This window comes from Suillus discolor (genome assembly GCF_016758755.1).
Source record: "Suillus discolor strain FC423 chromosome Unknown F5147scaffold_21, whole genome shotgun sequence".
Taxonomy (NCBI): Eukaryota; Fungi; Basidiomycota; class Agaricomycetes; order Boletales; family Suillaceae; genus Suillus; species Suillus discolor.
The window spans coordinates 204,903-218,733 of record NW_024541268.1 but is presented as its reverse complement, the minus strand read 5'-3'; the positions used below and the strand labels follow the sequence as shown (position 1 = coordinate 218,733).

General features: G+C 49.8%; 7 protein-coding genes across 7 annotated transcripts; 4 read left to right on the top strand and 3 right to left on the bottom strand.

The window, feature by feature from the left end:
* Window positions 1-213: 213 nt before the first annotated feature.
* On the bottom strand, window positions 214-1,044 carry F5147DRAFT_689909 (uncharacterized protein). The gene is made up of 2 exons (XM_041437012.1): window positions 612-1,044; window positions 214-549 (listed from the first exon to the last, which is right to left on the bottom strand). The coding sequence occupies exons 1-2, from the start codon at window positions 862-864 to the stop codon at window positions 296-298; spliced, it is 507 nt and encodes a 168-aa protein (XP_041293956.1). The 5' UTR covers window positions 865-1,044; the 3' UTR covers window positions 214-295.
* A 77-nt stretch (window positions 1,045-1,121) lies between these two features.
* On the top strand, window positions 1,122-2,618 carry F5147DRAFT_689906 (transcription initiation factor IIF, beta subunit-domain-containing protein). The gene is made up of 4 exons (XM_041437011.1): window positions 1,122-1,284; window positions 1,399-1,950; window positions 2,002-2,247; window positions 2,299-2,618. Exons 1-4 carry the CDS (start codon window positions 1,156-1,158, stop codon window positions 2,416-2,418), a joined length of 1,047 nt encoding a protein of 348 aa, XP_041293955.1. The 5' UTR covers window positions 1,122-1,155; the 3' UTR covers window positions 2,419-2,618.
* Window positions 2,619-3,322: 704 nt separating this feature from the next.
* F5147DRAFT_689904 (SH3-domain-containing protein) lies at window positions 3,323-4,618 on the bottom strand. The gene is made up of 4 exons (XM_041437010.1): window positions 4,015-4,618; window positions 3,646-3,963; window positions 3,548-3,587; window positions 3,323-3,499 (listed from the first exon to the last, which is right to left on the bottom strand). The coding sequence occupies exons 1-4, from the start codon at window positions 4,432-4,434 to the stop codon at window positions 3,459-3,461; spliced, it is 819 nt and encodes a 272-aa protein (XP_041293954.1). The 5' UTR covers window positions 4,435-4,618; the 3' UTR covers window positions 3,323-3,458.
* A 4,938-nt stretch (window positions 4,619-9,556) lies between these two features.
* Window positions 9,557-10,505, top strand: F5147DRAFT_546047 (uncharacterized protein; the record flags this gene model as incomplete). Its single annotated transcript, XM_041430328.1, has 5 exons — window positions 9,557-9,610; window positions 9,660-9,894; window positions 9,946-10,079; window positions 10,128-10,219; window positions 10,271-10,505. Coding segments are annotated over 5 exons (750 nt in total), but the record flags the coding sequence as incomplete, so codon positions are not given.
* A 586-nt stretch (window positions 10,506-11,091) lies between these two features.
* F5147DRAFT_135006 (regulator of volume decrease after cellular swelling-domain-containing protein) lies at window positions 11,092-12,053 on the bottom strand. The gene is made up of 3 exons (XM_041428211.1): window positions 11,740-12,053; window positions 11,473-11,684; window positions 11,092-11,416 (listed from the first exon to the last, which is right to left on the bottom strand). The coding sequence occupies exons 1-3, from the start codon at window positions 11,949-11,951 to the stop codon at window positions 11,217-11,219; spliced, it is 624 nt and encodes a 207-aa protein (XP_041293952.1). The 5' UTR covers window positions 11,952-12,053; the 3' UTR covers window positions 11,092-11,216.
* Window positions 12,054-12,086: 33 nt separating this feature from the next.
* On the top strand, window positions 12,087-12,868 carry F5147DRAFT_134989 (uncharacterized protein). Its single transcript, XM_041428210.1, has 2 exons — window positions 12,087-12,167; window positions 12,232-12,868. Exon 2 carries the CDS (start codon window positions 12,365-12,367, stop codon window positions 12,731-12,733), a length of 369 nt encoding a protein of 122 aa, XP_041293951.1. The 5' UTR covers window positions 12,087-12,167; window positions 12,232-12,364; the 3' UTR covers window positions 12,734-12,868.
* F5147DRAFT_689889 (AAA domain-containing protein) lies at window positions 12,861-13,736 on the top strand. Its single transcript, XM_041437009.1, has 4 exons — window positions 12,861-12,953; window positions 13,011-13,021; window positions 13,069-13,276; window positions 13,363-13,736. The coding sequence occupies exons 1-4, from the start codon at window positions 12,884-12,886 to the stop codon at window positions 13,659-13,661; spliced, it is 588 nt and encodes a 195-aa protein (XP_041293950.1). The 5' UTR covers window positions 12,861-12,883; the 3' UTR covers window positions 13,662-13,736.
* The last annotated feature ends 95 nt before the right edge of the window (window positions 13,737-13,831 follow it).

Below are 13,831 nucleotides of genomic sequence, written 5' to 3'. Positions count from 1 at the left end.
GGTCAAAAGTACCGTCTACCTCACCTAAATAAATCCAGTTAAGTCCTCACGTGCGACAACAGGAGGAACGTGAGCCCATGGAAGTGAACCAGATGGCACTAGTACGAGTCAGCTAAAGACGCAAAGACAAACCATCATAATAAACAAGAGGGAGCTTATGACGAGACAATGTCCAACATAGGGTCTATGACCCCAACGGACCAACTCTGAAGCAAAAAAAAAAAACCAGATGGCACTAAAACGATGAGCCAGATCTACAGCTGACGTCAAGACAAACTCAGGTAGCTCAATTGCATCAAGTACGTCGAACCTGTACGCAAATTAGGTATCGAAATGGAAATGCACAAAAAGAGAAGCTGAGAAAAGACGTAAGAGAAGGGTCGAAAGGCGCAGAGGAGGTGCTAAGAAAGACACAAAAGAAGCGTGAAATAGTGCAAAGAAGCACAAAGAAAAACGTCGGCCAGCAACACACAGGCAGAATCCAGTAAAAGAGGCCCACCTTCGCACATACCATTACAATCGCACTCTCCACAAAAGCCAGGCAATGCCCTATCGCCAAAATAACGCATACTCAGAAAAATGAGGCATCCCGCCGTCGCATACACACTCACAGGTCTGCGAGTACTGAGAGGTGGTCAACGACGCGGCGAAACAGCGTCGCGTGAATGAGCGTGTATGCGCCCAGTCTAAGTACACCTGGTTCAGCACCACGTCGTCACGGTCACATTGCAAGGACAAAACATCAGGTGTAGGGGTGTACGTACGTGTCTCAACGACCGTACGGAGCATGACACTGCAGAAAAACTTAGATCGCCTAACTCTTCGAAGGTTCGGTGCGTCATCAAATGGTAAGGTTAAAGCCATATCTTTGATAGTCCTCGCCGCTGGAGTCCACGACCAAAATAACACAGTCGACCCGATAGAAGCACATCCTCGAATGCACAAAGCGCCAGGATTCGGCGTATCAGCAGTTTAAAATCGACCGTCGAATTCTCACCTCACAAACAACGAGTGAGCGAGAGGTGAAGGAAAGAAAAGAAATGCGTGTATAGCAAGTCAATCTGAGATTCTGAGTGTAGTACTACTAGTTTTGGCTCGCTTAGTAAGCACTTGTTAGTTCACCAACTTGAAGGTCAAAGTCTCGGACAACTTCACATGGATGATCTGACTGTCGAAGATGAGAAGAAGCCTTTCGAGGCCGAACACAACGATGAAGATGCTCAACCAGACCCTGATGAGGAGCTAATGTTGGACAAGGGAAACGGGAGAGTATGGCTTGTCAAGGTGAGCCTGCCCCATGGCTGTTGAAAGAAGGGTAGAGAGTACTACTTCCACCCTGCCGGAGTCTCTTCATTCCTTTTACTTTCCGGGCTTTCTAATGCTCGTTTGCAATTGAAGATACCTAAACATCTCATGGCCCGCTGGGCGGCCATTGACGCAGAGGATGTTCATCTTGCCACAATCCGGGTGTATAAAAATGCCGTCAGCCCATCTGGTCGATCCCCTCGCATCTTCTTGTTCTTGCCGCCTGACCCGAATGACACAACCCCACGGGATCTAAGTCTGCCGGTCTTTTCTCCAGATGCAGCTTTCATACCTTCTGTTGAGGGGGGCATGCAGGTAGACAGATATGAACTTGAAATGGTCAACGAGGACGTTGAGAATCAGCTGGTAGTCGCAGAACGTCCCAAAGACCCTGGACCTTCTGGACCAAACTCCGCCTCGTATAACCCTCGAGCTAGAACAACCATTCTAACGGGTCGCATTAAACATGAATGTAATTTGCGGCCTCTTTTCAACGAGTCATACAGGCAACAAATGCGCGAACGAACTCGAAAATATAATACCCCACGAAGGCAGATCCTTATGATAGAAGATGCTGGTGTTAGCCGCGGAGGCATTAACAGGTTGAGCAGTGGAGTCAACTCGGGATCGTTTGCCAATATGATTGTCCGTGTCTGCTTATTTAGATCGTCGCTGAACACTAACTGAACCTCATAGAAATTTCGACCCAAACCTGCCAAGGGCACATTTGAGCGTATGGCGCGTATGCCACGCAACCAACTGCTGGATCTTCTCTTCACACTCTTTCGCGAGCAACCCCGGTGGAGCATCAAGCCATTACGCGAGCGCACCCAGCAGCCCGAGGCATATCTCAAAGAGGTCCTTCTTTCTATTGCTACCCTGAATCGGAGTGGAGAATACAATGGAATGTGGGAGCTGAACGATGTGTTCGCCAAAGATGGGGTATTTCATTTTAGTTATGGTTATTTTTCAGAACTGAAGTCTAGAGAACAGATGAAAGCCGAAAACGTCCCTGGGCCAAGTTCTCTTCCAGAAGGAGTCTCCGGTGATATGGGGGCGGATGAATATGACGAGGACGAAGACGAGGACGACGACATGGAGGAAGTTTCATAGGTTTGCATCACAGACAGGTCTCATCGCTTCTTCCGTGTATATATAGCTGCCTTCCATAAACACGCGCAGTTATTGATCAGGTACCAATTCACCCGTGTAAAAGCAGCAGAACTTGATACATGACGCAAGATAGAAGGCAGAGTTTCTAACTTCAAAGGCTGTTTGTTACTTATGACTCTTGACTCACACTATGAAAGTCCCGTCGTTACTTGTTAACGGTAAGGGCAACCATAGAGTTCATGTTGCGGGAAATAGTAGTGTGCTCGTCGTTCGCTCATGGCCTCATTGCTCATCGACTAACGGGTACTTGTTAGGCGCTGGCAAGGTAGACGTCAATCTCGTACTGGCGTTACCCAAAACATATCGAGGCTAGCCGAAACAAGTGGTAGTACATCCATGATCACACTTGCTCGTTAAACCTGAAGCTTGAAGCTTGAAGCCTGAGCGCTGAGCGATGACGCGTGACGTCTAACCCAAGGCCGGGAATATATGATCAACCAAGCCGTTGGCCTCATATTTGGTACGATAGATGTGCTTGAGAGGTCAAGATAGGTAAGTTCACCAGAATGTTTCAAACATGACGTGAAATAAATTATTTCATCGAGATCATCCGTTGTCAGCGGAGATACGAGTGCTCGGACACAGTGAGGTGTATACATCAAGCGAGGGAAAACCGACCCAGGTGAACGGTCGAGTCTCCAAAGAAATTCAGGATGGCTCGAGTATTGGAAAGGGCAAGTGGGCGGGCGGGCTGATGTAAGGGCAAGAACCAGGTAGTGAACCCCCACAAAGTCCAAGGTCCTGAAACCTACGTGTGCGAGTGACTTTGTATAAATTGAGGATGAGCACGTCTGCTGTGACGTCCCTTCCACTCGAGACCTTAACCTCATTAAGAAGGACGCGATACAGCGCAACTGGACGATCAGTATTTCAACTTGCTTGCCAATATACTCGAAGACACAACGAATGATTATAAATAGATACTGCCTATACCAGGTCCATGTGATAGCTAAAGTTCCGAACCATGTGCCACGACCATATCAGAAAATCGCTCTGATCAAACCACCGCCAATGGCAGCACCTACAAGGGTATGTTAATGACATTCGACCTGCGTGATAGACTCCTTACCAGCACCAAACCCAACGCCCCCTGCAGCTGAGTGGGCCATCTGAGTAACCAAACCTGTATCAGCCTATGTCCTCGATTTTAAAGCGAAAAAAACAAACCGTGTTACCATACTTTCCGTATTTATTCTTCTTTTCTGCCTGACCAGATGCTTCCTGCAGACCAACAGAGTTGATGCCTACACCCACGGCGGGAGGTTTATCAGTCCCATGCAGAGCAGCGCCAAATGGCCTATATGGTTTCTTTGCAGTCGTTGCAACTGCATCAGCTTGGGGGATGGTAGAAGCGTCTACGCTCTCGACGTGATTAGACGGGAATAGAGCCTCCCGACCACGTGCGCGACCAACCCACCAATCTTCGTTCTTCTCCAAGACGACTTCAATGACTTCATTAGTAGCAAACGAGAGATCGTTTGGTTCCTGGTGGCGAAAGTAAATACTGTAAAGATACTGGGTGGGCGGCAAACTTACTCCCCCGTCTTCGTTGTATGCCCAGATAGCTTTCACGAGTCTAGGTTTCTGGGAGGAAATAGGCGATATCGGGGGCGCTTGTACAGGTAGGGGCGGAATCGCTCTCCCTTTAGGCATGTCTGCTGGAGGCGGGATAGCTCTAGTCACGACTGCTGGATCGATAAAATCAAAACTGGTGGTCACAACCGACTGGCCTGCGCCGCCGGGCAGACGTGATATGATTTCACGCATGCTGCGGGCATCTTCAGCAGACATGTATTCCTGAGACTCCAGGAAGGAGATATTGAGCTGCAATTGTGTCGCGACGTGGGCAAGCAGTGCGGCGGACTGAGCATCGTGTGGGACCGCCATTATGTTTCGTTGTAAGAGAGATAGTGGTAATTCTGATGCGAGAGGGTGAGTGTGTGACTGGTTGTACATTTGACACCGTGCAAGCGGTGCACATGTGATGCAGGCACTACTAGTACTAGTACGTGCACAAGTTCAGTAGAAAGCACGCCAGCGGCCAATTCAATCACAGAGATGTCTACTTAGACTTCTGGCGGATCATCACTTGCGTAAAGCAGCGTCGATGATAATCTAGCTCACAGCCTTAGCTACTCACTTAGTCGTTTGACGCGACGAAAGACTTGTCACAAAAGTTATTATAAGGCCACGTGACTCAGTCAAATATATTCAAATTCTTAAATTGCCCAGAGTCAAAGCTTGGTCAAAGCACTCCTCTTTTCTGTGTTTCCATTTATCCAGGCCAAGAGAATCTTGTGAACGTATCTGAGCGAGCAGAAGGATTTCTATGTCAAATATCTCACAAATTCAGCCTACAGTCCCTCCTCCCGTTCAAACAGCATCATCTGAACCGGGGGAGAAGGATGCCGACGTGCGTTCATCTTTCAAAGTTGGCATATCGTATTCTTCAACTGTTCATCATTTAGTTTCTTGTTCTTCGACAACTGAACAAGCGCGCTCGTGTTCGCCTTTCCCAAGAATCCATAAACCTTTCGCCCATCCCAGGCAGAGCCTCCTTATTCGCGGTCGCAAACTCTCGAGGATGGTTTGCAGCAGTGGGCCGAGATTCCAATTCTGGGACAAGTATGTATCAGTATCACACGCCTCGCAATCATTGCTGAATTGCGTCTTTGTAGTTCTTGTGCTGTCGCCCCTCAGCGATCTTCGCTCCGCATTCGCTACCGCCAACGATACGGATGACCGACCATATCAACCTCAAAGGAAGGTTTCCCTGGGTGCTGCCACCCCAAATATTGTTGTATTTGCATTCAATGACTCCAGACTCGTCGTTGGGTTTGCTGAGGGGTCGATTATGGTTTACGCCGCAGAACACCTATTCTCCCCTGGAGACAGTCCCATCAATCCCATTTACTCACTTCCTGCTGTGCCTTCAGCTTTCGTTGTTTCGATATCTCCGAATACGGGAGATCTTCCGGAACTTGTAGCTATCTTACGGGACTCCCAAAGTGGCTTAAACGCATTAGCAGTGGAGCTTCTCGACGTTCAAAAACTGACATCTATGGGAGGTTGGGTAGCAGGAAGTTTACCAAATACCATTCCCGCGTCAAGTAGGTGTCTTCTTTCAATGCTATGTTGGTATTTTGACCGTTGTACAGTATCCTGGTCTCCCAAGGGCAAGCAGCTTGCACTGGGCATGAGAAGCGGTTCCATCGTCACATATGCACCTACTTCTACCTCCACCCCAAAGTCCAGCATTCCAAGCCCACCCTCAGCATCTAATGCCTGCGTCATATCATCGACTTGGCTATCTGCTTCGTCTTTCCATGCGATCTACGCCCAGCTGCCTCTTAACCCAGAAGTCGAACAAACTCACTTCCACGTCTCCCTTGATGGCAAAACTAATTCTGCACAAGACTTGAAATTTTCCTCTCCGTATTACCCTTCGCCCGGGCTGCGGCCACCTGGTGCATTTATCGTGTGTTTGCGGGGGTGGGATCCCGCAAAGATATTGTTATTTATGGGAGACAGTACTTCGTCTGACATTGGGGTGGTCGGATGTGTAGAAGAGAATTGGTCGAATTTGTCGCTTGAGGAAACATCGACGCCGAGCCTCCCGTTGGACAGGGACATGAACGACACCGTCCTCGTTGGCCTAGAACTTGATCTAACTAGCACTGAGCCGTTCCACCACACGAGTGCGTCCGGGGAAGGTGTTCAGTTGCCACCTTCACCTATCATGTATGCATACGCATCAGATGGGACATTAGCAGGTTGGCATATCCTCAACATCAAGGGAACACCTTACCCGGGCATGGTAACCCAGTCCTCGGGAACAATGATGGAGAACGCTCAGACACTGTCAGCTGTGCCTACCGCAATAATGCGGGAGCCGTCCAATGACATGCATGCGTCTCCTATTGAACCCACTTCATCCTCTGCCAGTGCGTCAACTTTCGCCCAGACAGCCCCTGATTTTGGCCAGTCGTCTGCGTTCGGAAAACAGCCTTCATTTGGACAATCATCATTTGGTCAGCAACTGGGATCTCCATTTAGCCAGACACCAACAACGAATGCTTTCGGCCAGCAAACTACATCTGCGTTCGGACAGTCGTCACCAACTTCAGCATTTGCTCAACCCTCTTTCGGTCAGTCATCATTTGGCCAGTCATCATTCGGACAGCCCACACCCATGTTTGGGTCCGCCGCTCCATCAGCCTCGCCGTTTGCTCAAGCTGGGAAGTCTGCCTTTGACACCACGCCTACTTCGGGAGGGTTTGGGGCATTTGGCACTGTTGGACCCTCGAAGTTCGGACAGACAGAGTTTGGGTTTGGAGGAGCACAACCTATCGCGCCTACACAAAGTGCAATAACATCAGCTTCTGCAGAAGATAGTATGGCTGCAGATGATACACCCGGCTTTGGTCGGCTGTCACTTGGCAGCGGTAATCCTGCTCCTCAGAGTGCTGATTCAAGGCCCTCCATTTTTGGGAGCACAGCTACATCTCAATCTTCTCCTACAAGTGATTCAGCGGGAGGTGGATTCATCAAACCTGCAACCGGCTTTGGAGCTCTCGGTAACGGAGGCCAGCAAAAGAGTCCGTTCAATGCGTTCGGTGGTGCGTCGACCACATCGACATTTGGAGGTGGTGCCTCAGCAACTACCTCGGCGTTTGGATCTGCTATCCCACCTACTTCTGCATTCGGGAAGAACGGATTTGGTGTTACACCTGACCCTAGCTTTGGGAAGAGTTCATTTGGGCAGTCTGGGTTCGGACAATCCAGCTTTGGAACGTCGGCTTTTGGAAAATCGCCCTTCGGATCAACCACCATTACTGCACAAACACCATCACCTACTTCCGGAGGCTTCGCTGCATTTGCGACAGGTGCCCCAAATGCTTTCGGAGCTATTACTTCCAATACAGGTTCTCAGAAGCCTGCATGGGGTAGTGCGACGAATGCTACGAAACCCGATGCACCAACGCCTGTCCAGGCAATTAACGTTCCACGTGAGACATCTGTGCCGCGGGACGAAAGCCGGTCTCCTTCCCCTGTCGCGCAGAGGGGTGAAGAGACCGAGTCTGGATTCAAGAGCTCTGCACCAGCTCCAACGACAGGTGCCTTCAGTAATTTGAAGCCATCTTCGTCTTCATTCTCGATGAAACCCTCCTCTGGATTCGGATTGGGAGAAACACCGAAAGACTCTCCGTTTTACAGGCCCGCGCCAGCACAGCCACCTATCTCTGCATTTGCCCTGGCATCAAATTCCCCTTCAACACCAACAAAACCTACTACCGGGGCTCCTGCCTTCGGCCAGTCGTCGATGCCTGGTGCCGTAACGAAAAGTGCCTTTGGGACCATGACGCCTAGTTCCCCAGCTCCTACATTTGGTGCGTCATCCATGCCAGGAGGGGCGTTCAAGAGCCCACCCAGCCCACTCCAGTCAGCTTTCTCGACACCTTCAACGGGTGGTTTTAGTGCTTTTGCGTCAGGTGGAGGTGGCGGTTTCAGCGCGTTTGCGGGTGCACCAAAGTCGTTTGGAGAGTTGCTGAAGAGCACTGGTGACAAGGCCAAGGAACCCCTGAAGACTGAATCTGTCAATGTATTTTCCGTACGCATTGTCGAGCCTGAGACACCCACTAAAGAGGTTACGAATGTCAAGGTAGAAGAGCCGCTCACGCCTACTATGCCGGTTGCAAAGGCGGAGGCTGTCAAGCAAGAGGAAACGCCAACTAGGACAACCACTCCACCGCTTCCTGTGGTCGAGGAGAAAGTGCAGGAAGTGAAAGTCATAGACAACAAGGCTTTGCCTCACGAACCTTCCTTGGAGTCCATCTCTTCTTCAACAGCCTCATCCTTCGTTGATGTTTCTGCTGAAGATGCGACTGAGGGCGATGCGGACTCGACTGTTGAAGAATCTGATGAGGATGGGGAACTCGAAGACGACACGAAGTCATTTATCTCTGATGACGATGATGATGATGATGAATCGGAAGAGTCGGAAGAGTCTGAAGAGTCTGAATTGCCAGATGGGCAGGATGAGCGAGAAGAAGAACGGGAAGAAGAACGGGAGGAGCTGGAGGAACAGTGGGAGGAACAGGAGAAACTACAGGAAGAGCATAAGGAAGAGAAAAAGGAAGGGGATACACATCAAGAAGTACGGGAAGTGCAGACGCAAGAAGGAGAGCCTGAGTCAACAGTGGTTCCTTCTTCCATCCCATCGCCTGCTCCCAGGTCTCGATCGACCACTCCAAAAGCGGAGTTACCGACCATTACATTGTCAACTTCGCCTTCTCCTCCGCCTCGAAAGATATCTCCAGTTAGGGACCAGAGTACAACACCACCTGGATCTCCCGTACCAGAGGCTCAATGTGCCACACCTCCCGTGGTTTCGCCTCTTCCAAAGCCTCCTGCCTCCTCCCCATTCGCTATAACTCCCAGGACGACCGGTACTCGACCGGTCAAAAGCTCACCTCTTGCAAATGCCCCCCTCACCGGAGACATGGAAGCTCCCAGTTTCCTACCCCAAGCGAAATCAGCACCTCCGACTATGGTACCGCATCCTGCCTCACCGAGGCCGCAATTCGGCGCGTGGGTACCCCCAGTGAAGCAAGACGCAGAATCTGATTCTTCCCGGCCCAGAACGCCCCCAGTTCTGTTCGGCAAGAGTACAAGCGCGCCGGCCATCACGGCGCTGCCTATGCCACCAGCGTTTACACTACCTCCAAAGCCCCTGCTGACTACCACACCGCCCGCAGCGTCTAGCATCTTCGGTGCTCCAGCTCCAACTCAGTCTCAGACTCCAACCCCACCAGTCTTTACGCCCCCTCCAACAGGTTTCTTTGGTTTTTCGAAGTCGAGCGAGAGTCCCAGCCCCACGTCTCCCAGCATCTTCGGCGCGCCAGCCAAAACACCGGAAGCGCCTCCTACTTTCACTCCTCCGCCTCCTAGCGTTTTCAGTAGCTTCAAGCCACCTGGGGCTGTATCCGCTGGTCCCATGTCTCTGTCTCCAGGCCCGCTGCCATCTGCAGTCCCCCTTCCTTCTATATCTCCACCAGCTCCGCCCATCGAACAAGGCATGCAGTCTGAGTGTTCGTTCATGGTCTCACGTCTAACGTGGGAACTCGACAATGTAAGTCTTTGATACACATATTCAAACTGAAGGCTTACCCTTTGGTCAGCTAAAAACTATGGCAGCGCGTGCAACACAGCAAGCCGCCGAACTCGGGTCAAAGAAAACACCAGGACAATCTCATGTGAAAACAGACCTTCCAGATGCAACGAAATGGGCGCTTGGAGACATCAAGGAGTATGGTCGTATAATGACTGAAGTCCAGGGTGACATCAAAGAGATAAAGGAGCAACGGAAACTTATTAAGCAATCGCTGAAGGAACTTGAGAGTAGTATGTTGAAGGGTCAGTCATGCGTGCTGAGACCAAGATTATCAACTAATGCATGGTACACAGCGGGAACAAGAAAGGAGGAAATCATCCGATTTACTCGAGCTCAGACAGATAGTGAGTTTGCGAAGATGCTCAAGATCAGAACCCTCGGACCAGAATATCTGGAGACTCAGTCGCAACTACGGAGGGATATAAGGGTACAGTTGTCTCTAATTCACAGGATAGTATGCTAATTTCGTGGACAGACGATGGGGGACCGTGTACAAAAGCTCGAGGACCATCTACAATCCTCTAAAAAGAGGCTTGCTGAGCTAAAGGCAGGCAAACCGAGCCTAAAGTTCGTTGTCCGATCCTAAAACGCTGTCAACATCTCATAATTTGGTCACAGGGCACCGTCTTTGGATACCGTGAACCGCGCTTTCCGCAACATTGATATCTCAATCACGCAACAAAGCGGCGATGTCGCAAAACTCCAGCAGCGAATGACCAAGTTGGACATATCCTCTAATGTCTCTGGTCCACGAGACAAACAGCTCTTGGAGTCAAGTGTTAAGAAGCCGTCGGCCGTAATTCCCCATGTAGCAGTTACCACGGCTGCTGCATTGAATGCCGAACGCTCTGCACAGAAGTTAAAGCGGGCTCTGCTGGCGGTAAGGAAGGAGCCCTTGCTTAACAACAGGGCAGCATCCAAACCCGCGCCTACGTCATTCCTAACGCCAAGCAGAGCAGCGGTGAAGCAAGAGCCCACTACACCTACTCCTATTAGTTTCATTTCCCTTCCTAGCAGCGCCTTGCCTGCATTCAACACCCCTACATTCACGCAGGGCGGGTGGTCGCCAGAAACGTCCATCAATTATGACGATTCTACATCTTACACAGCATCCTGTTCGCGTCGCCCACAGCGAACACCGAGACATGGGTCTTCAGCTAAATCGGCGGCTATGCTGAAGTCGGAGAGTCTCGAAGCTTCTCCAACGCCCGCACCAAAAGCCCCCGCTGCTGTATTTGACTGGGGACCATTACCAATTGTCGCACCAAAAACAACACTGTCTGCTGATGTTCGGCCCAAAGGTTTCAAGTCGTAGATAAAGGCTGATATGATTTGTTGATTCGAATGGTCATGTACTGGATGTCTGGATTATGCGTCGATCCTTCGTTGGTGAAATATATACTTTTGTTTGTGCCGTGTGTTTAAGAATCAACGTCCAGATCAATGTCCTCCATCGCCTTCGCTTTCAACATCTTCGCCAGCGCCGTTGAGGCCATTCTCGCCTGGATGATATGGATCATCGATGATTGACTCCAGATGTTCGAGAGCTGCCTGCGTGAGGTGTCTAGTACGGTGCATAACGACTGTTGTTGACGAAATCACTGCGCACCCGGCCAACCTCACTGAGCTCATCGCCCTCTTCGCCCGTAAACGTCTCAAAGGCGCTCTCATCCATAAATGCTTCGTCCAAGTCGTCATCATCTGAAACGTTTGGATCTGGGTGAAGGGAAGCACAGAGAGACATTGCCTCAAATATCAGCTCCACTGATCAGATAACTGTTATCAGTATGTGTGACGCGATTCGATCTCAGAAAACTTACGAGAGGCAGGATTTGACGGAATGATGCTCAGCTCTCGCATGTCGGAGGCTTCATCATTTTCAGGTGACTCAGCTGCTCCAGGTTCTCCAGTGAGTTCGTCTAGCTGACAGTATATTGATGGTCCAGATTCTGGACGCGCAATTGCGTGCAGGGTGATGGCAGGGTACGGGACCTGAAATCCGACCCCGGTTGATGACATGAAGACGAGGGCGCTGTGAGGGACGAAATATCAGAATGCAGCGATGATTAGAGATTTATCACTATAACTACTTCTCGATCACGAATAACGTTCCATTCGCGCAATCTTGTTCGGTGAATGTCTGGAGGGGAGGATCGAGCATAACGCGTACATTGTCCTCCTTGTGGCGCAGTACGGGAGGGATATCGTTGAACGATGCAGGAGTCGATCCTACGATATTTCTGTGCTCCTCAGCGGAGACATATCGTGGGACAGATGAGATCAACGTCGTGGAGACCATCGTGTGTGCCAGTAGATCTGATTCACTTGAATCTTGATAGGCTTGTGAAAAGTCGGGGACTGCCGCTTATTTTATTTATAGGTCCTGCTCCCTCTGAGGTCGAATATGACAGTTCAAACTTCACACTATCGGTCAGATTGCGAGCCCTCATTATATCGGCGCTCAAAGCGTATGAAAAGCTAACAGCTGGAAGGCAATATGCGAGTGCATGGAATTGTAAGTTGTATCTTTCACTCAATCGTACCATACCAGCTCGCTCTTGACAAATTCGAATGAGAAGGGCGATTGATGACCAGCAGGAGGACATGAAATTCTAGGTACTGGTAAGGGTGATAAACAGGAGAAGAGCAGCTTCAAGTCGACAGTGCTAATTCCTTCTTCCAACCTCTCGACCCAAACCTGCCAAGGAGCGTATGGCGCATATGCCATGCAACCAACTCCTGGATCTTATCTTCACAAGCTCTTTCGCGAGCAACTGGTGGAGCATCAAGCCACTGTGCGAGTACACCCAGCGGCCCGATGCATGTCTCAAAGAGGTACTTCTTGCTATTACTAGCTTGAATCGGAGCGGAGAGTACAATGGAATGTTGGAGTTTCAATTTAGTCAAGATTTGTTTTTCAGAAGTGAGGGATCAAATCTGGACCAAGTTCTCTTCCAGAAGGAGTCTCCGGTGATATGGGGGTGGATGAATATGACGAGGACGAAGACGAAGACGAGGATGACGACATGGAGGAAGTTTAAAATTTTTGTATCACAGATAAGTCTCACTGCTTTTTTCTAGTATCTACTCATCGTGTATATATAGCTGCCTTCCATTAACAAGCGCCGTTGTTGATCATGAACCAGTTCACCCGTGTGAAAACAGCTCCGAGGATGGAGAGCCTTCTAACGTCAAAGGCTGTGACTTATATAACTCTTGACTCACACTATCATGATGAGTATCCCGTCGCTGCTTGGTGACGGTAAGGGCAACTATAGAATTCATGTTGTAGGCAATAGTGGTGCGCCCGTCGTTTGCTCATGGCCCCATTGCTCATCGACTCATGGGTATTTGTTAGGCACTGGCAAGGTAGGCTTGGATAAAAAATTGGAAGTCTTGAAAACATCTCTTTCAAGTCAACCGTCAGCGCGTACATTGCCACTAAACTCAATGTGCCACATATTTCCCTGGATGCACTTCTCTGGGGACCCGGGTGGACAACCCCTTCAGATGACGAGTGCAAGGAAAGAATTATTGCTGCGATGGCACAGGATTCCAGAGGATGGGTGATTGACGGCAACCACCGCGACACGGTCATTTCGGAACATGCAACAGATGTCATTTGTACGTCTTTTGACTTGACGACTTATCTCCTTTGATACTTAGTGTATCATGATATCTGATAACATGCGCCCTCCCGGTTGATTTAGGGCTCGATCCCCCTCTATGGCTCTACTTGCCACGAATCCTTTGGCGTACGCTTCTTCGCTTATTGAAGATAATCCCAAGCTGCGCGGAAGGGTGCAAAGAAACTTGGGGAGAAGTCCTATCCACGAAGGGTATCATCTGGTACTGCATTTCCCAACATGGATATCGCAAACAAAGGTACGGCGAAATGCTCGCTCATACCTCGATTGCAAAAGGAGGAAAAATGAGGCGCCTTAACGAGTGGGACGGCGATTTGACGATATGGAAGGCTGGACTGGAGGAGATGCTACGCGCGCACTAAGTACTAAGTAGTCTCCTCGTTGTAAAGTACTCTTACTAATTGGTCCGGTATTCGTAATTCGACTCATGGTGTGACACTTACTCAGGTTACCGTCACAGAAGTTATTTGATCATCTTCATCATAAAAATCTTTCTGTTTATTAAGAAGGAGCAATTGAGACTCTGATTGGC

Coding starts and splice junctions, on each gene's coding strand:
- F5147DRAFT_689906 (XM_041437011.1), top strand. CDS start 1,156: ATGGATGATCTGACTGTCGAAGATGAGAAGAAGCCTTTCGAGGCCGAA. Junction 1,285..1,398: donor GGAGAGTATGGCTTGTCAAG/GTGAGCCTGCCC, acceptor TTGCAATTGAAG/ATACCTAAACATCTCATGGC. Junction 2,248..2,298: donor ATGTGTTCGCCAAAGATGGG/GTATTTCATTTT, acceptor TCTAGAGAACAG/ATGAAAGCCGAAAACGTCCC.
- F5147DRAFT_689904 (XM_041437010.1), bottom strand. CDS start 4,434: ATGTACAACCAGTCACACACTCACCCTCTCGCATCAGAATTACCACTA. Junction 3,588..3,645: donor ACGGAAAGTATGGTAACACG/GTTTGTTTTTTT, acceptor TTGGTTACTCAG/ATGGCCCACTCAGCTGCAGG. Junction 3,500..3,547: donor GGGCGTTGGGTTTGGTGCTG/GTAAGGAGTCTA, acceptor ATACCCTTGTAG/GTGCTGCCATTGGCGGTGGT.
- F5147DRAFT_689909 (XM_041437012.1), bottom strand. CDS start 864: ATGGCTTTAACCTTACCATTTGATGACGCACCGAACCTTCGAAGAGTT. Junction 550..611: donor CTCTCAGTACTCGCAGACCT/GTGAGTGTGTAT, acceptor TTTTGGCGATAG/GGCATTGCCTGGCTTTTGTG.
- F5147DRAFT_134989 (XM_041428210.1), top strand. CDS start 12,365: ATGGCGCATATGCCATGCAACCAACTCCTGGATCTTATCTTCACAAGC.
- F5147DRAFT_135006 (XM_041428211.1), bottom strand. CDS start 11,951: ATGGTCTCCACGACGTTGATCTCATCTGTCCCACGATATGTCTCCGCT. Junction 11,685..11,739: donor TTATTCGTGATCGAGAAGTA/GTTATAGTGATA, acceptor CGTCCCTCACAG/CGCCCTCGTCTTCATGTCAT. Junction 11,417..11,472: donor TCCGTCAAATCCTGCCTCTC/GTAAGTTTTCTG, acceptor TTATCTGATCAG/TGGAGCTGATATTTGAGGCA.
- F5147DRAFT_689889 (XM_041437009.1), top strand. CDS start 12,884: ATGATGAGTATCCCGTCGCTGCTTGGTGACGGTAAGGGCAACTATAGA. Junction 13,277..13,362: donor ACATGCAACAGATGTCATTT/GTACGTCTTTTG, acceptor CGGTTGATTTAG/GGCTCGATCCCCCTCTATGG.